The following is a 19,633-nucleotide window of genomic DNA, read 5'->3' as shown; positions in this document are numbered from 1 at the left end:
CAGAAGGGTCATCAGTTCCGTCCACCCGTTGATCACGGCTCAACATTAGCTGCTGGGCCGACGTTGCGCGGCTTATGGAGATTGCAACACCTGGCGTCGGGGTTTTTCACTAAGATTTGCGAATGCGAATGCTCAAAACCACTTTACGTAACTTGTACAACTAATTAATTTAAGTCTATAGAAATGATTACTTTAGAGGCGTTATCATGTTTGCCCACTGGTGGGCCGCGGCTTAAAATAAGCCAGTGGGCTGACGTTCCGCGGACTATGGAGACTGAAACGCCTGGTGTCGAGGCGTTTGTTGCTAAGATTTGCGAGCGCGCATGTTAAAAAGCCACGTTACATAACTTGCATGACTAATCAATTCTGAACGAATATTGAACATCTCCAGACAAACATGGCTTGGCCATGTTAATACACATGGTTGACCACTCAATCTACAGTCGAATTTTCATCTTCCAATTTCTATTCTATCCATTTTTATCCAACGTATCAATCTATAATCTACTTTTGCGATGTCCTTAATGTCTGTAGAACCCAGAACATTCTGACAAAGCTTCTGAACTCGGCTTCTGAACTTCTGAACTTCACTAACCATTGTAAATTAAGGTTGCCGGTGATTTAATTCACGCGGTCATTCAACGTCGGATTTCTGCAGGTTATTGACTTGACAATGCAAACAAAACTGAACTCACGGTAGCTTCTGGCTTCTGTTCTGGTTACAAGGTAAAACTAACCATGAAATGAAGAAAACCATGTGCCTTGTTAACAAGCAAGCTACATCCGGAGATTTTTTTTTTGGGGGGGTCACCATAAAAAGGGCTTTTTAACCCTGTGTTCCCCTTGGCAAGGCTCTGACTACGTCCCTGTCTACACAGCAAAGCAGATTAAGTCGTCTGCGTTGAGTGATGGGCAAACAAATGTCCGTTGGACCAATTCATACCTAAGGCAGGCAGCTTCCCGGAGGCCTTTTTCTGCGGTGGTGTGGTGTAAGGGAAGATAATTCGGAAAGGCACTGTTGCAGGTGTCCAACATGTGTTGTACAAACCAATTGGTAGTGATGCTGATCCAGAAATATGCAACAAAGCAACCATATGATCACTTTGCGGTCAATCAGGCGAGAGACAGCAGGTCAGGACAGTGGCCGCCCACGGCGGACGGGAACAGGGCCCAGATAAGGAATGTGTAACCGAAGGGCCTCCATTCTATGGCTTGGTTTTTAAAGGAGAATCTCCAATTGTATGGCCTTTGTCACATTGTTTTGGCAGTTTGAAGCTTCCGAATTTGTTTCCGCCTTAAATGCTGCAGCAAGTCTTATCTCTTGAAAAGCAGCCAGCGAAATGAAGGCGCATGAAAATTTGTCGCACTATGAGCCATCGATTCACTTTCAAAATTCTCACCAACCTATACCCAGGTCGTATTTTGGCATCTACCCTGTGGGGGCATGCCCCTGCTTAATGGCCCAACATGCCTACCCGCTCGTGCAATTTCGCCTTCCCAAGAAAGACAATGTTGAATTGAACGACTAATCGTGGGAAGTTGGGATAGCCTTATTTGCCGAATGGCAATGAGTCGAATAGGCAAGATTGTGCACCAGTCAGAAACAGCTCTAGGTGTATATCTAGCATAGCAGCCATTGCATCTGAATAAAGAGCGATAACAACCACCATCTCTGCCCCCCCCCCCCCCCACTCCCCAATCCGGCCATCGGGTTTACTTTCAAAAAAGTTTCTGAAGTACGCTCTGAGCTTGGCCCCCACTTTTCGAAAGGTTCCTACGCCTAAGCAGCCATGACAGAGAGAGAGAGAGAGAGAGAGAAGAGAAGAGAGAGAGAGAGAGAGAGAAGAGAGAGAGAGAGAGAGAAGAGAGAGAGAGAGAGAGAGAGAGGGAGAGAGAGGAGAGAGAGAGAGAGAGAGAGAGAGAGAGAGAGACGAGAGAGAGCTGAGAGAGAGAAGAGCGAGATAGAGAGAAGAGGAGAGTAGAGAGAGAGAGAGAGAGAGAGAGAAGAGAGATGTATATATATATATATATATATATATATATATATATATATATATATATAATACATATATACATACCTTATTATATTTCTATTTTAATCTCCCTCGCGTTATCCGCTTGCATCAGCTTACATCGGTTGCATCGCCAGGTAAAAAACACAAGGCACAAAAACTTAGCATAGCATAAATAGACATTCAGTGCCACGCGCCTCAATGCCAGAGCGGCCTCGTTCACAGACCGTCAATGTATGTGCGACGACAGGTTGGCTTTCGCGAGCCAGCAGACAGCTGAGGTGCAACAAGACAGCACTGGGGTGCCGGAGAATCCATGGCCGTTTCAGTCCTCCGACTGCCACAGTGTCAGATCTTCGTCGGACCGCCGGCCATACATCAGGCAGTCGCATGTCTGGCTCTGTTTTATACCGAGCACCGGTGCGAGCGCCCAGCCTCCCGGTGTGGCGATCGGGGCGTCACTGCTGCCGGCGGCCCTGACGTCACTGCTGCCGGCAGCCCTGGCGTCACTGCTGCCGGCGGCCCTGACGTCACTGCTGCCGGCGGCCCTGACGTCACTGCTGCCGGCGGCCCTGGCGTCACTGCTGCCGGCGGCCCTGACGTCACTGCTGCCGGCGGCCCTGACGTCACTGCTGCCGGCAGCCCTGGCGTCACTGCTGCCGGCGGCCCTGACGTCACTGCTGCCGGCGGCCCTGACGTCATTGCTGCCGGCGGCCCTGACGTCACTGCTGCCGGCGGCCCTGACGTCATTGCTGCCGGCGGCCCTGACGTCACTGCTGCGGCGGCCCTGACGTCATTGCTGCGGCCGGCCCGATGTCACTGCTGCCGGCAGCCCTGATGTCATTGCTGCCGGCGGCCCTGACGTCACTGCTGCCGGCGGCCCTGACGTCACCGCTGCCGGCGGCCCTGATGTCATTGATGCTGGCGGCCCTGACGTTACTGCTTTCCGGCGGTGCTGACGTTATTGCTGCCGGTGGCCCTTACGTCACTACTGCCGGCGCCCACTGCATCACGGCGCCATCTGTAACTACGACATTGCAGCACGCGTTCGGCTGGCCATGAGTTCACTTTAGGTCAGTGACCTTCCCTGGTCTTCATGTGGCCAAAATAAGAACTATTCTGACGTCGTTGTGATCCATGAATTAGAAAGAAGCGCCAAGAGCTATTCCATCGCGCAAGTATTCCAGTAGTAAATCGGTCTAGCTGTGATGTTGATATGACCTCCATACCTGCCCAGGGTCAGTGAAATTGCTCAAACCCAGTGCTCGTAGCCGCATCGTCTAAAATCCGTCTCAGATGTATGGCTTCGTTTAATTCTACCCGGTCACATTCTACTGAGCGATTATATATGAATTGCCTTCGTCGACAGCCTTCACTTGACTTTGACCTGCCTTAGGTCAATCAAGTTGCGAGGCATTTCCAGCTTGATATACGGAAATATTGGCTATTTAATTGTCCACAGAAAGACAAAGTTTGGTGCGGCTTCGCTGCACCGTTCAAAAAAAGTTTTGGAAAAACTTTCGGGGACCCAAACTGGCCCTCTCCTCATCCGAGCGTGCACTAAGAGCTACGACTTTACTTTGCGCAAGCATTTCCAGAAGGCTCCAGAGCCATGACCACAATGAAAACCTAGTAGTTTAGGAAACTCTCGTTTGTAATTGTGTATAAGAGGCTTTTGCTCTGAAGAACTGCTGAAAGCTTTCGCTGTATTGAATTTCCATGGCTTTTAGACTGTACTTTAACGCAAAACTTTGACTTGGCGATTTTCCTGACCATGTCATCGGTTGCGGTTTTGTTTTGAAATTTTTGGCGACCCCGAAAACTATCTGAGCCGACCTTTTGACGGTGGGAGCCTGCACAGATGCAGCTGCAGGTGAATCAATAAACCGGCACAGGTGCGATGACCGGTTTAATGGATCTGTGAAGAGCACCCCACCAATCAATAACGGCGCACTGCTACTTCCAAGTATCTATAACCTGCCCTGCATCTGTGTGCGCGCTTTCGTGGGCATAAATCAGACGGGGGCTAATCAGCAAGTGCGATCCGCTAGCGATGACGTAATGCCCTGGGATATTGGCACACCCTACGTGGCGGTAGGCACGGCACGGGGCTCCTGTCCTGTCCCAGCACACAGGGACAGCTCGGGTCAGAAGAGACAACTCAGGAGCGGTACAGAACTCCACCCTCTCCCGTCCCGCCCCGGGGGTCGGACGGGTCGGATGGGTTCGGACTTCTCGAAGTGGACCGTCCTTGATCGGTGGCGCCTTGTTCTGCTTCGTCCTCCGATCCCGTTCTCCCGCGCTACTACAACAGTGGCTCTGCTGCAGCGCTTACTTCCAGCACTTTGCAACTTTCTGCATTCTAGATTCTGTATGCATTTGTGTATATGTATATATATATATATATATATATATGTGTGTGTGTAGATGTGTATATATATATATATATATATATATATTACATGTAATACAAACATATATATATATATATATATATATATATATTCAAGTAGAAGGTTGTACCGAATACGCCTAGGCTGCTCAAGTTTTACGCTCCAGTTTTAACAAATACCCTGTTGATTGAACAGCACGGCGTGCCTCGTGTTGATATTTTTTGCGCATGTTTTTAATCTTTCCAGCAATAGGCCCTTCGTCACGTTCATGTCCGGGTTTGTCTGACTACGCCCGATCACGTGGGTTGGAGGTCTTGAACTCTGTCCAAAAGGGTACCGAATTTTTGCTTGTTTTAAGGCAGTTTGCATATTATCTTGTTATAGCTACGGAACACGTGCGAAAGATTCATTCCTGGATCACACGCTGGCCACGGCTATCGGTTGGTGTCAGATTTTTTCTCGATTAAACTCACGGGCCCCGAGACATTATGCACAGCCTCGCCCCAAGGCAGCCTCTGACAGCGATATACGCCAGGAGGTGCCGTTTAAGTTGACATCAGTCATGCGGCTAATGATGTCACACGCGTTGCGAAGCGCAACAGGTAGACTCCAACAAAATCTACATGGAATCGAACCCCGACTTGGTTATAAATGGGCCGTGAAAAAGATTAAACTCGAACTCGGCCTCCGGCTCGTGTAGAGTGACAACGGCTAACTTGAAACTCGAACTGTAGCAAAAGACACCAGTGTGTGGACCTGGACTCGAAGTCAGGATCTCGAACTCATAGTCATGTCCGCCAAGAGCGCGGTAGCCAACAGACCCGCTGGCCCACTAAAACCCTGCGCTGCCCGGCTGGGAAGTTGTGCTGCTCCTGGTCCGGGTGGGCCATCTGTTCGCGCCGCGGTGTGTACCCACGTCTGTCGGCTGCCCTGACAGTGCGCCTGAAGTCGGCCACCTGCCTGTGCGGATGCACGGATGGTTCAGGTGCAGTCTTCCGTCTACTGCAGACGGCAAGCGCTCGTGGAGAGCCGGGGCCTGGATGCGGGTGAACATGTTCTGTCCGTACGGGCTAGCATTTATTGAGGGACACGAACGGAAGCTGCACTGCTAGGCCCACTGTGGGTGTGGTGGAATGAGTATTTGCATTCGGAAATGAATGAATCTGCATGAGTGAGTTTACATTTCCTGCATGAATGAGTCTTTACTCATTCCTGGTTAAAGGGGTCGTTGATGCCTCATTGTAAGGTCGAGCTCCATTTCTTATGTCCATAAGTTTTAACACGGGGCCTGTAAGCCTTGAATGGGAATAGTAGGCTTCAGATTTCATTGTGATCCATGCGCCCGGAGGATGCGTCCCTGCGGGCCGGGCTTGCGTTCGGCATCGTAGTTACTCTGCATTGTCCCATTGTGTGACTCTTAGCCAAGACTGAAGGCATCCGTCAGGTCACATGGAAACCAAACTTGCTGAGAGGTGGACTTGCGTTCCTGTTTTGGCGGACGTGTCTGTAACTGGGGTGGCGACTATAGTCTAAAGTCTGTCATCAGTACGAAAACATTTTTGTTTTTTTAGTAGGGAACTTACGCACGATTTTGGTCGATATCGAACTTCCATGGCGTCGTGCGGCCGGTAAAACCACCGAGAAGAGTCTGTCTAAGGGCTCCCAATGGAGATCTTGAGCCGGGTTTTTGCGGGCTGGATCACTGAGTGAGTGAGGTGGGCTGGACTGTGGGATGATATTTTGGATGCGTATTGAAATGTCCAGAGTTATGAACACTGGACGTCGCGATCTTGAGTGATATGAACACCGGACGCTGCAGTCTTGGACGTTTTGATGGTTCCACGATATTATTTATCTTGGAGAAAGTTGCGTATCTAGCTCCCATCCAGGGGCGCAGTTTTACAACATTAGTTGGTGCCTGAGTACTGAGAAAAAAGTCACAGCCGGCCCCAAAAGATGCCAACCCAACCAAAGATATCCCAAAAATATACAAAAAGTGTTTCTCATCGGCTTTGGCCCACTTCCTTCTCAAAGTTGACGGCCTGAGCTTCCGCCAGGACAGGAAACTTCACCCTTGCTGCTGTCTTTAATGTTCGACCGCTAAAAATGCGTTACCGATCTGTAAGACCATCAGATATGTCACCAGTTTTATAAACAAAATGCATGCCGTACATCTCACAGCATATCGCATTTTATTGCTCGGTGTCAAAAAGGATGTAAGCAAGGTACTTCCACTAGAGAACACCGATCAGTTTCATGTGCGCATGCGAACGCTAAGTCATTTTGCTGCTCATCCAATGGAAATTTCACAACTAAAGTCGACTTTTGTTTTATTTATTTTGAATATATTCCATGGATGGCTTTGGGTTGAGAGTTCTAGCTAAGGAGAGCTTGTTGCGTGCACCTTGATCGCACCACTCGAGACGCGTTGATCCAGTTCATTGGTACCCTTGGCTCTAATCTGCCACACGGAACCGCGAATCAGGGGCGTCGCTTATATACTCTTGGGGGGGGGGGGGCTGAGCCCCACCCTCTCAATGCCGATTTGAGTCCCCCAATGCACATCACCAAAGAGGGAGTATTGTGCCAAGTAAATACAGAACGATTATTTTAACTATTGCTATACTATATGGTAGTAAGCACGTAAAGCATCGCCATTAGCATCATGTCAATTTTGCACCAAATATTATCTTTTAGGCACCTATTTTTTTGTCATGCCGACTCCTTCATGTGGTAAGCCGGTCTACAAATGTTTCATAAGATTTTCCGATGACATCGCCCGGATTGGGATTAAGAACATTTGGCTGCAACATGCAGCAGCTTTGAAAAGCGCAGGGTATCTCAGCTAAAGGTTAGCGCGTGTTTTCCCAATAGTGGCATGTGTATTTGTACAGTGTACCGTGTATTTATCGTATAATCGTGGCTGTGGTGGTCATACAAAATGATCAGTTACGGCGCGGTGGTCGCCAGCGATTCCTTATTACAATTGATTAAGACGTCTTTCTCTGTGGATTGCATCGAATTCTAGGATTTTTACAAAAAGGCAGTTCACATTACTTGAAATGGGAACCCATTCCTCCAGAGGAAAACAATTCCGAGCCAACAAAGCATTTTTAAAAAGATAGTTTTATGCAACACCTAGGACGCTAATTCACTGACCAAAATCTGGCAAAAATCAGGTTTTGTGGAGATTGGGTTAACCTCTTCGACTGCGCCCTCCCCCCCCCCCCAACCGGTTCTAAAACGTGACATATCTGTTACCTGCTGTGGCGTTTTTACATACAATACTACGACACGACCTCTGACCCAGAATGACGTCATTTGGCCACTTGACAGCTGACTTGTCCATGTCAGCCAGGCGAGACTGCATGACTGCTCTGTGATTCGTACACAGCATCAATGGACTATAAGGTCAGCATACGTCGCTTAGAATGACTGCAGAGTCAGCAAAGAGAAGGGCCTGGTTGATACAAGTGATGTTTTTCCATCACCTAGGGGGTCAAAATCATGAATGGTTGCACCGAAATCAAGCGTGCTTTGCAGAACGTAGCGTCCTTGGAATGTATTGCTGTTTTTTGGCGTACGTGCAGCGCAACTCATTTCAAGCATCCTTCTTTGAAAGGTTTCTTCGCATCTCAGTTTCTTTGAAATAAAATGGGCTTGTAAGGTCGCCGAGAGACGAAAGCGTCGGCTTTTCTAAGCAATAGTCGCGGGCTTAAAGGTTAGTATTTGCTTGAAGATGATAGCTCTGCTGGCTGGTGTAGTGGTTCCAGTTATATTTGAAGCCGATAGATGGCGTGGTTGGAAACAGGATCCCTGCTGCTGCTCGACAAACACGAATGAAGTTGTACCGAAACCGGCAACAAGTGCGCACACCAGGCCTGTCACCACCAGGAACACCAGGAATGCTTTCTCCAGGGCTCGCAGCTTTCTGAAAGGAAGAAAACGCAGTCGTGGGCATGCGCGCATTCGGGTAGGGGGGGGGGGGGGGGGGCGCCGTACGTACTAATCCTAGCCATGAACCTGTAATGCATTTATGAGCACATGAGTAAATGTCCGCAATTCACTTGTCCAGATCGACAAGTACACATAATCAAAATGCTAGCATAAAAATGCAGATGTTTCTTGTAAGGCCGGTAGCGTACGGCAAGTCAAATTCAGGTCATGGATTTAGCGTAGTCAATTTCTAGGGAATCATTCGATCTGATGCAACAGCGGAGTGTTAGACGAAGCTATACATCTCTGAGATAATTTCTTAGGCAACATAACAATTGGATGACCAAAGTCCACTGACCTAGGATCTGGTATGAAGGCCAGACCAAGGTCAAAACCAACCCGTTTTGTTATTCTAGCTATACATCTCTGAGATACTTTCTTAGGCAACATAACAATTGGATGACCAAAGTCCACTGACCTAGGATCAGGTATGAAGGCCAGACCAAGGTCAAAACCAACCCGTTTTGTTACTCTAGAGTTTGCTCGTTAGCGTAGTTTCTGGTGCCTAGTTTGAATTTATTGATAAAAGGAACCGCGTTATACATCTTCCATGGACTTACCGAAGGTCAGAATGGGTTACTGGCCTAAAGTGACCCAGGTCAACATTTTGTTTTTTCAGGAATATACTGCCTTACGTAATGTCTGTCGCTTATTGAAAAGCAAAACTCAAAACAGCGGCTATGGTTTTGGTCATTATGACCTTCGAAATATAAGAAGGACCACTGATTTTAAAGGATCGTGAGACCTTTTGCTTAGAACAGGTTTCTAGGTTCTGGGGGTGCTTTGGAGACCAGCCTGGAGTTTGACCTTGCTTGACCTTATTTAACCCGAAGGTCGTGACCTAGGAACCTCAAACTTTGCCCTAAGTGGCTTCACATATGGGCCAACCCACCCTGTGAACTTGGTGTCTCCAGTTCTCTTAGTTCCTGAGATCTCAGGGGTCAAATTGACCCCACCCGAGCGAAGGGTATGCAGCCCGGGCGCGTGTTAACAGAACATGACAGCAAATCCGGCAGATAAGAGCAGTTTGGTGCTCCGCCCACCACACAGGTGGCAGCACAGTCTGTCCGTTTGCGCTCACAGGTCCACACGCGGCAGGCCGGCGAGCCGCAGGTACAGCAGAGGCGGCAGCACCAGCGTGATAGTGATGGCCAGCACCGAGATGATGTCGAGCACGTGGCCGAAGTCGGGCAGCGCCTCGCTCACCAGCACCAGCAGTCCCATGCAGAGCGCTCGGAACGAGTACTGCCGCCAGCTGCCTGCGCGCAGAGGCACGCCGCCGCTGAGAGGGAGCGGCGGCCGGCTGCTGGTCCGCGCGTGTGGCGAAACACGCTTGCGGTGAGCGGACGTGACGCTCGGCGAGCCCGGTCCCGGTTTGGCCCACTCGCCATGAGTGTGAGCCGAGGTCGTGTGACGCGGTCTCGACCCTCGCTGACGTGAACGCCGATGCGCACCATCATGATCTGTGTTTTAAAAAGAAGCCAACTCTCGTAAGCAGATGTTTGATAATAATGCCGCCTTCTTATCGCTGTCCGCGCAATCTAATTTTGCGAAAACCGAATGTCCTAGTTTTGGTGACGTGAGCGCACTTTGCAGAGATGTACGTGGTGGGGCACATTCTGTGGATGATTTGTATAACAAGTGGCGTCCAGTCTCGTGAGTAATAACCAAACATTTGTTTTTCCCGGTGTGTCCATCCACCTTTTTAGGTTTCCGTCCTTAGGACGGCAGCGTTGCATGTCCGTATTGGGGCTGGCTTGATGACATGACATCCCCGTACAGCCGATCACGAGTAGCCAGTCACGCCCAGGCACTCAGCGCGCTGCGTGACCGGCGCTGTGTGACTGACAGAGGCGCAGCCAGAGCCTTGGCGAGGGAGGCACATGTTTAAGAAAGGGTCTTCGAATGAGACCCCCCCCCCCTCCATCTCCAATATGAAATCGCCGAATATGGCCCATATGTTAATGGGGGGGGGGGGGCACGACTTTTCTTTGTTTCATCCCATTGATCTGTTTGAATTTTGAAACCAATCAACTAAAGAAACCAGAGGTAAACGGCTTCAGCGCGTAAATCGCTTCATTTTGCAGTGTTTCATTGTATTTTTTTCTAAATCGACAAAACTCAAAAGCTTTGCCGACATTTTGACCTGGGTTCTACATAGATATTGAGGACGTGAAGGTAGATTATGCATCAAAATGGGTCAAAAATTTGTGTTGACATGGGCAACCCATGTTTGCCTGGATCTGTTCAACATTCAGTCGGAATCGATCAGCCAGAACAATCGTCGGTCCCGTGGTTAAAACTAAGCGGTGACGAATGGGAGCACGACAATCTGATGGTGGAGCAGGAAGAGTAAAGGTGAATCTTGATTCGTCATAGGGCTGCGACGAATGATCTGTCTAAAGAACAACATCAAAATGGCAAAAAGGGATACGACCCAGTCTAAACTTTGAGCGGCACGGTCCACATTGAACGACTTTCAGAAGCATTATTTCACGACAGTCTTTCTCGCGTGCACTGCGCCCGCCGCCTGGTGTTGCTCGCAGTTTGACTCGGTTTTACGTTTTCGGTTCTACGGAAACTGCAAACCCGGCCATCACTATTCCTGCTCCTGAGACTGCGAGCGCGCAGGCTAAACACTTTTTGATGTTATTTGTTACACTCGTCGACTCTGCAAAAGAATGCACGTTCTCAGACAAACACGTGTAAGGTTCTCAGGCAAACACGACAAAAACCCATGTGTCGTCCAGACACCACCAGTACCGAACAGTCGGCTACGTGTCGGTATGGGCTTGAGGGCCAATTTTCCAAGCAGGGACAAAGCCGGAACCAGCGATTTATATTGGTTGGGATCCCAGCGTCTGTCAGGGGCCACAGTGCCTAACCTTGTTGGCAAGCAGCCCGATTTGGCCAGAAGCAGTGTTCGAGGAGGCCTGAAGAGAGCCTGGAGGGCCCACCGGTGCCAATGATCAAGGGCCCGATTGGAGGGTCTGAGGGCAAAAAGAGATGGGCGGAGTTTTCTTCAGAGGCCGCGGGCTGCGGAGACGAGCACTTAGATGACAATCTGCGGGGCCTTTGCACCGATCGGGGACCCCTGAGAGCCGTGCCGGTTTGAACCCCGGGGAACCATATCCCAAACAGGAACATGACCGCGGTCCGCGACCTGCATTGGTCGAAGCTGCTGCAATAATGCTGCGTCGACCAGGAGCCCGCAGTACCTGACACAGTGTCCGGTGTCAACAAGGGACCTCGAGTCGGTCAGGGAAATATTTGCTGAACAGGGACGTGGACAGGACCCCAAATGTCAGCGCGCATCTTGCGTTGACTGGAGCCCTCTGTCAATGAAAGAAAACCTGAGAACTTATATTGATGATGATGATGATGATGAGATCATGGAAGAGACCTGTGCCAGTCAGGGCCCATCATTCCAATTGCAGCTATTGGCGGTTAAGCAGAACTGAAATCCGTGTCAACTACTGGACCACCCACGGCGATCAGGATGTTGCTGCCTCAATGAGGATTTCTGTGCCGATATGGGTCCAACTGCTCGAGTCACGAGGCTTTCCATGTCAGGCAGGGGAACAACGTGATGTGTGATCATTATTAGGGCCCCCGGATCGAACAAGGAACCCTACCGCGTGTCGCTAGAATGGCAGCCGGCAGGCATACCGCGCTGGGACGGAATGGTTCTTCAGGGCTTGACCGGGGACGATGATGTATCCCCTGGTATTCTAGTTAAGGGCGCCTGGCAATCGGAAAGTAAGGGTTCTCATTAATTAATGTTAAATGGAGTAGGTTGAAAAGGTTTAAAAACGATGACGGCCGGCGCAAACGGCCCTCTGGCTGGCAATGGAGTGCCCGGCCCAGCGCGCCGTGGACAATTAATGCGACCTTCGCCGGCCTGTCGCCGGCCCCTCGAGCGCTAAAATGGGTCCCTTCATCGTCGGTCTCCGGTGGCCTGAAGGGTCTCTCAGAACCTGGGGGCAGCCACGTGTCCCCTGTGCCCCCTGCCTGCGCCACTGCTGACTGGGTGGGAGTGTTATACCGCTCCGTGGTTTTCTGTTTGGGGAGGATTATTCTACAACCACTGCTACATGAATCAATTACATTTCTAATTATATCCACCTTGCAAAGGCGGAGCATTACATCGCCGATCTCTCCGCGGACTAAGCCTCCGATTGCGGTGGAAAAGATCGGACCAGCTTTGACGGCCGACGTGCAGTCGTCTCGCGCATGCGCATGGAGCATCTGGCGAATCAATGATATTCGACCACGGTGCACTGCTAGACACATGATCTGTGAGCTACATGTGTTCAGTCTCACTGGTCGCGTGCTTCAGGACCTGCTGCAATGTCCTGGTGTGCGTTGTCCTAGTAAAAGGCAAATTGCAATGGCCATTTTCGGGGAACAACCAACTTGCCTTCGGGTATGCTGAGTTTTTCTTCAAGCTCTTGATACAGGGGATTGATGTACAGGACAAAGCTGGTGAGAACATGCGTGAGCATAAGTATCTGTGGAGGGGAGAACATGCTATAACATCCGGCGGCGCCAACGAAAATATTAAATAATCGAACGGCGTGCGGTCTTTATTTACCAGCCATCACCACAGAATCAGACGCCGCTAACCTCGGCCGTGCACGTGGTGATAACTCTAATCACACTCAGGCGTCTGCTCACCTTGAGAAGGTGTTCAGCAAGTATCATGAAGCTGTTATGCTTCGTATGCGCTTCAGACCGGCAGTAGAGACATGCCAGGAATGAGGAAACCGCACAACCATGTCATCCTTGTTATGTAATGCGATGCTCTCAAGTCTGTGGAGACGCTTAGCGGAAATTCCTAGCCACGTGCCCGTAATAACACCTGAATGAAGCGATACGCGCTGTACTATGGTTGCACTGCATATGCACCGACCTGTATGGCAAGCAGAAGCCTGCCGGGCTCCAGGTTGTGTACAACGTTCGACTTGGCATCACTTCCGATCAGGATGTAGCTGGTCACACCAAAAGACAGCACCATTACGGTGGTCACTGCAAAGCGTCAACACACTTTGTCATTACCAGTTGTGTTACTATTTTGTATGTGCACAAGCATAAAATCACGAGCAGACATATACATTGCGCGTTTTTAAATTAATCTTAATGCGCGAGCGTGCGTTACGTTTTACGCCTGAATTTTAGGTTCTACCCACTCCAAATCGATTATTCAATACAGTATTGCTGACAGTTGCACTCAAAGACCGAGATGTTTATCACCCATGACATCACTCAAACACCCAAAGGTACCAAACGCCAAAGCTGTTATTTTAGAGGATGGCATTGACCTCCGTAGACCATTAACACCTCGACGGCTTTCATTTTCGCCTCGCGACCGAACAGACGGCGACCTTCTCGGAATCCCGCGCCGTCCAACGCCGCGTGGATCGGCAGCCTGGGTCCGTCTGATGGGCGGGCCGCCGGGCCAGACAGGTGGCGTATTCCCTGGACCGCCGACGGCGGGGCGCGCCCCACCGTACCGCATGCTAATCCGGCGCTCGAGCCTCATCAGCAGGCCGGCGGTAGCTAACGGTGTCGGCGGCACATCCCACCCGTGTCGAGCACCGCCGGCACACTCCCACGGTCGGAGACGGGCCCGAGGACAGCGGCTCGCGTGCCACTCGCAGGTTTCGGCAGCGATGCTGATCAGACGTGGCACGTGAGGAGCGTGCCGGCCAGCAGCTGACCGTGAGAAATGAACAGGCAGCAGTCCAGGCTCGCCGAGACTGCCGGCTCTCGAGGGGAATGTTCCCCATTTGAAGAAATTAAAAACAAGCATCAGATGGGATGAAACAAGCTCACCTATAATTAGTTGTACGCTTTTTAAGTGGAAAAGGCTACTCCAGACAACAGTTGCTCTGTTTAGTAAAACTGCTCCTCAGTGCGTCGTTGAATGATTACGTCATCGTACCTTGCACAACATTGAATGGGAGCCAATTGACGGGCGTTATGGCTGGAAATCGTGCTCACGAATGCCAGATATGAGCGACTCCACAATTCTAAATTTCTTGGCCTTGATCGTCGCATGGCCAATTAAACGGCAAGATTTGAAGGACGTCTTTATGGCTTCACGTATGACTGGGTAACCCTGAAATAGTGTCCCTGACAAACCTTGCACATCTTCGCGGGCATGTAGCTCAGAAACTGGAAGGGCTTAGGTTTTGAGAAGGGCAGGGCTGTGAACTGTGGCGCACGATCTTCGAGACGGCTATTCCAGTTTAAAATCCCATACGAATGTGGAGCACTCCCTTTATCATTGCTCAAGGGCTTTTCCCACGTGCCGGCCTTGCGATGACACCAGAGACCTGTAAGCAAACCCGACGAGACGCTCGCAACGCTCAGGGACCCTCTGCATTGGTCCAGAACTCTTCGAGAACCCTACTTTTCTGTTGGGGGCCTATGCTGTTTTCCCGCCCGGGCGCTCTCGGTCGCCCAAGGGCCCAGGAGCTCAGTGGTTCAGGGGCTCGATACACCGTTTTTGGATTAGTTCTGTTTGTTCGAAGGGCCCAGCGCTCTGACAGACAGACCCATACGTGAACCTCTGGCACTCTTGGTCGTTCAGGGGACCACCACATTGGTCTTGGGTACTTCTTGTTTCTTCTGAAGGCCCTTCGCTGTTGACAGTGGGAGGGGGGGGGGGGGTGACCTGTCGCGGCACCGTCTATCGCTCAGGGTGCAATCCTCATTGGTCTTGGGTTTTCCCATTTTCTCGGAGGGCCTATGTTAACGGGGGCATTGCATGGTAATAGGCCGGGTGCTCTTCATCACTTGTGGCCCTCTTCATTGGTCTTGGGCTTTGTCCATGAGCTCAGAAGGATCCCACGCTGTTGCCAAAAGCCCTATATATGCTACGAGCGTCAGCACTCGCCAATTTATGATGTCTTGCTTGCTCGTGGGTACGAAGAGTTGATGGTTGGGTATCGTTGCCAGTACATGGTCGTGCTAAGCGTTACCTGCCGTGACGTTTAATTTAGCACTGGCGTAAGTAAAGGGCTTTTAGGACAGTAAAGTGACAATGTATCTTCATCACAGCAGCACGGCGAGGGCCGCCCAACATTCTTGATTGGGTTCAGGCCTGCATGACAGATTTCGTACACGAACCCAATATTGTCAAAATGATTTTTTTGCTCGTTAGGCACAGAAAGCAGTAGCCCTATGTAGTCCAAATAATTTTTAAAGGCAATAGCATCAACAAATTTGCCAGCCTGAGATACATCATATTTAAGACGTCCGGCTGCTAAACTTGCAGCGCTCAAATATCGGTGCGACACAATATGACATTGTTAACACAAGTCCAAATAGCATATTTCGTACTCCTTTAGCGAACACATGTGGTAAAAGATGCAATTTTTGCCACCGTAAGGATGAGTCAATATTTTCTTCATACACATTCCAGCGAACCAGATCCATATCTTACCATAAATTCACATATTAGCCAGGAAAGCATGGCTTAAGAAGTTTCAGAGCTGCACGGATCACGCCACTTTCGCTTAGCACCGCGAACATTTTAATAAGTGTCATCAGTGGTGAGCTTCGTAAAAGTACTGAAATGCAGGTGAAGCCCATATGTAGAAGGGAAAGGGAATGTAAGCATTTTTCGGCCCCACCTCCAGTGTCTTATTGGCACAGTTGACGTGTTATTGGGGGAGGGGTGCTCATCATTGGGGGTCGTGTCTGTTCAAAGAGATATGATGTTCCACACACACATGCCATGTCACTTGCGTCCATTGTTTCCAATTCGCGTGGAAGTTATATGACTTCGCGCTCCAGCCAGTTCTGATCAGCGACCTACGGCATAAGATTTCACACCGGCTTCCCTCCACACAACGTTAGCGACTGCGCATAACAATATGTATTTATGTCCGGTTCAGGGGGTCGTGTGTCTGCAGCAAACACAGATCACGTTTGCTTCCTCCTGTCAACTTGGAGCCCAATCTTATCACTGCGCTCAGTGCAGACACCAGGTAATAGTCCTGTTCCGCAGTCCATCATTGCCAAACCGGTCTGAGCCAGCAGCCTTTTGTCAGATGCTGCAAATGCCGGCTTATCGGCCGTTACACACGATGATCACGCCAAATCCCAGCATTCCAAGCCGTGATTCCAATCTTTTAAGGCTCCACATTGATTTAGAAGCACGACAATGGCTCAGCCTAAATTGTGCTCATGAGAGGATTGAATTAAGTAGCAAGGCATTCCTAGTGGTGTGAAGCGAGCAAGACGATACGTGATGCAAAGTGGTCAGACTTTGTCACGTATACAACGCTACAAAGTAACCTGATACGGCCAGACACTTTCAGCGACCGATGCGAATGGCTGCCAATGTATCAACGCGTCGGAAAGTCAACTTTTCGTGATAATTTAACAAGGGGGGTCAGAGATGCAGGTTGTCCGCACCAATCCACGAAGTGTCATTATTTGAAAAAGACCTGTTATGAATCCAGCCAAGCCCGTGAATTTTAGTCCACGACATTCATGTACATATGATAGGACGCGTATGAATTTGCAATGATGTATGGTTTCGGTAACTTAGACTAGCGATTGAAAGCACGGAAATGCTTCTGGATTTTTTGTACGACTATTTTAAGATGTTAACCGTGCACAACAAGATGGGCTGCGAGCGTATGAAGTTTACATGCCTCCAACTTTCTCTGTTTATGTCCCAGCGTCACATAGTTAAGATCGGCTCAGAAAAAAGGGATGAATGCCACTCACCGTTTGATTCCTGGCACAACTTTCGGTCAGACACATTTCAGATTGGCTGAAATCTGACGTGAATCCTTAGAAACACCCTGAAGCGGGTAGGAGCATTGTTTGCGCACGAGAGCGTGGACGATTGGTACGAATCGAACCCATGCATTTTCCAATAGTCTTGTCTGATATTTCTCCGCCGGAATCTGCTGGCCCTGGACTCGATCTTGTTCTTGTGTCATTAAACTTTTTCTGCATTTGAAAGCTTTTTTCGCTTAATTGAATTATGAGTAGTAGCCTTTTCGGCAATATGCTGTCAGTGGCGCCGTCACGGATTTTGAGTTGGGAAGGGAGCATTTTCAGGGGGCCTCCAGGACAAAACGGAGCCTTCTCCCCGGGGAGGGGGGAGGGGGGGGGGGCCCTCCTGGGCAACGTTGCATTCAAGGTGTGGAAAGGGGCACAGGGCAAACGTACTCCCTTAAAACATTGTTGCAAGTAGCAATATCCACATAAAGAGCAATCAACATTCAAATCCCAGAATAAGTCGCAAAATATGGCTTCCTGTGCTAGAAAAAGACTTCCTGATGCATAGAAGGGCATGCATGATGCATGATCCAAAATAGGATCTTTCCAACTCACATACATGGCTACCAAATGCAGAGAAGGGCTTCGTTGCCAGAAAATAGGACATTTTATCCAGAAATGCGTTCTTCTGAAAAGTGATGCGTGAAAAGGGCCCGTGTTCTGGGAAAGGGGTGTCTTGGTTTGCATATATATATATATATATATATATATATATATATATATATATACATATATACCCATATACATACACGTGTACATGCATGTCAGTCCAGCCAGCCGCCTCCTAGTTCATAACATTGGCCAACTTGATCATATGAGGGGGCTCCTATTTAACAATGCGAGTGTCTTATTTCACAATGTGGCCTCCTAATTGACAACGGGAGTTTCGTAGTTCATGATGGAAACCCCATGGTTAACAACGGGGTCTCCAAGTTCATAACGAAAACCTCCTAGTTCATTATGGGAATCCCCTGGTTCATAAAGGGGCCGTCTAATTTGCAAAGAGACCTCACAATTCAAAACAGGGACTCCTTAGTTATAATGGGCCTCCTATTTTGTGACAGCGGTCTCCCGACCCAGTCAAGGGTTTCCTTAGCACGAATGTGAGTCTTCTTATCCAGAGCGTGCGCCACCAAGTTCATAAAGGCGGTCTCATGATTTTAAAAAACGGGCCTCTTACTGTAGAAAAAGTCTTTTGAACCGGATTTAGTACTGCTAGCGCAGTTAAGGCGTCTCCTTGACCTGAATCTGGGTCATTCACGTGAGTTACAAAGCCTTTGCCAGGTCAAAAAGGGCCTCCAAAAATGTTAACGGCAAAACTATGCTTTTGGTCCCTTCCTTGTTGCGCCGACTCTGCGTAGGCTCCAGGAAACCCTCTTGTAGAAATAGTTGAGATGCAAATGCTCAACAGTTCCTAAAGCACAACTTTTACAGAACTAGAATTTTAGTTACTGGAAATGACTTGGACCTGTCACCACTGGCTGCAAAGCCAATGGCTTCTAGAAAGCACGATGATCAGGCCGCTCAATTTGGAAATATCGCCCCAGCTTAAGTTAGACTCTAGGCCTGAGACCTCACTCACAGCAGCACGGAGCGAAATCGCCCATCCGTGACCATGCCCGCCCCCGAGCACCGCGCGCCGTCCCTCCCCCTCTCCGCTCCAGGCTCGCACCTATCCAGACGGCAGTGAGCGTGCCGGAGAAGGCGGTGCGGTCCCGCATGTCGGCCTGGATGGTGGGCTGCACGCCAGCCGAGATGAAGCTGCTGCACAAGCTGCTCATGCCGACCATCATACGCAGCGGCGTGGGCGGCCCCCGCGGCGGCGGCTGCGTACGCTGGCAGAAGTCGGCGCACATCTTCATCAGCAGCAGCAGCCAGGCTGACAGAGAGGTGGCCAGTCCGACCACGCCCACCATCCTGCAGAGTGAAGAGTGGTGCCGGGTGCTCTTTCTTCGGTTCTGCGACTCTGTGGCTTTCGCCGTTAACATGCGCTGGATACAAAACATTGTGCCCAATGCAGTATGCCTGATATCCAGCGCATGCATTCGTCACAGGCAAGCGTAGGATTCCGCGCAGTTGTAACATGCTTATCACTGTCTGTGCCCCGCGTTCGCTGTCAGTTCGATCATACCAAGCTGGGGCAATAGTTGGAAATTTTGCATTCTCAGCGGTTAATATCACAAATCACTATGTCAGCAAGTTCAATAGCCAGCAGCGCTTGCGGTCAAGTGGCACGGCATGCCCGATAAGTACATAGCTTTGCCTTGCCGGGCCACACACCGCTGTGATGATCGGCCGACCGGCTGCAATGGAATTACGGGTGCATTTAGGGATTCAAACTCCAGTTATAATCAAACGACATCGAGAAGAAACAGGCACAGTATGCCATAAAGGTCGGCTGCATTTCTACTAAGATGAGCAGAGGAT

At 49.8% G+C, this 19,633-nt stretch overlaps 1 protein-coding gene across 1 annotated transcript; it reads right to left on the bottom strand.

Moving 5' to 3' along the window:
• Nucleotides 1–7,668: 7,668 nt before the first annotated feature.
• On the bottom strand, nt 7,669–18,997 carry LOC119108693 (uncharacterized). Its single transcript, XM_037232319.1, has 5 exons — nt 18,879–18,997; nt 13,314–13,429; nt 12,822–12,912; nt 9,483–9,660; nt 7,669–8,336 (listed from the first exon to the last, which is right to left on the bottom strand). Exons 1-5 carry the CDS (start codon nt 18,994–18,996, stop codon nt 8,102–8,104), a joined length of 738 nt encoding a protein of 245 aa, XP_037088214.1. The 5' UTR covers nt 18,997; the 3' UTR covers nt 7,669–8,101.
• Between the last annotated feature and the right edge of the window lie 636 nt (nt 18,998–19,633).

Source organism: Pollicipes pollicipes, unplaced genomic scaffold (assembly GCF_011947565.3).
Source record: "Pollicipes pollicipes isolate AB1234 unplaced genomic scaffold, Ppol_2.1 Scaffold_6686;HRSCAF=7923_pilon_pilon_pilon, whole genome shotgun sequence".
Taxonomy (NCBI): Eukaryota; Metazoa; Arthropoda; class Thecostraca; order Pollicipedomorpha; family Pollicipedidae; genus Pollicipes; species Pollicipes pollicipes.
This window is presented reverse-complemented; position numbering and strand designations above follow the sequence as displayed.

What these genes read in the sequence shown, in the direction of transcription:
- LOC119108693 (XM_037232319.1), bottom strand. Translation starts at nt 18,996, where the DNA reads ATGGTCGGCATGAGCAGCTTGTGCAGCAGCTTCATCTCGGCTGGCGTG. An exon ending in GCTCACTGCCGTCTGGATAG is followed by an intron (nt 13,430 to 18,878) that starts GTGCGAGCCTGG and finishes GACGCTTTGCAG; the next exon opens with TGACCACCGTAATGGTGCTG. An exon ending in AAAACTCAGCATACCCGAAG is followed by an intron (nt 9,661 to 12,821) that starts GCAAGTTGGTTG and finishes CTCTGCGCGCAG; the next exon opens with GCAGCTGGCGGCAGTACTCG.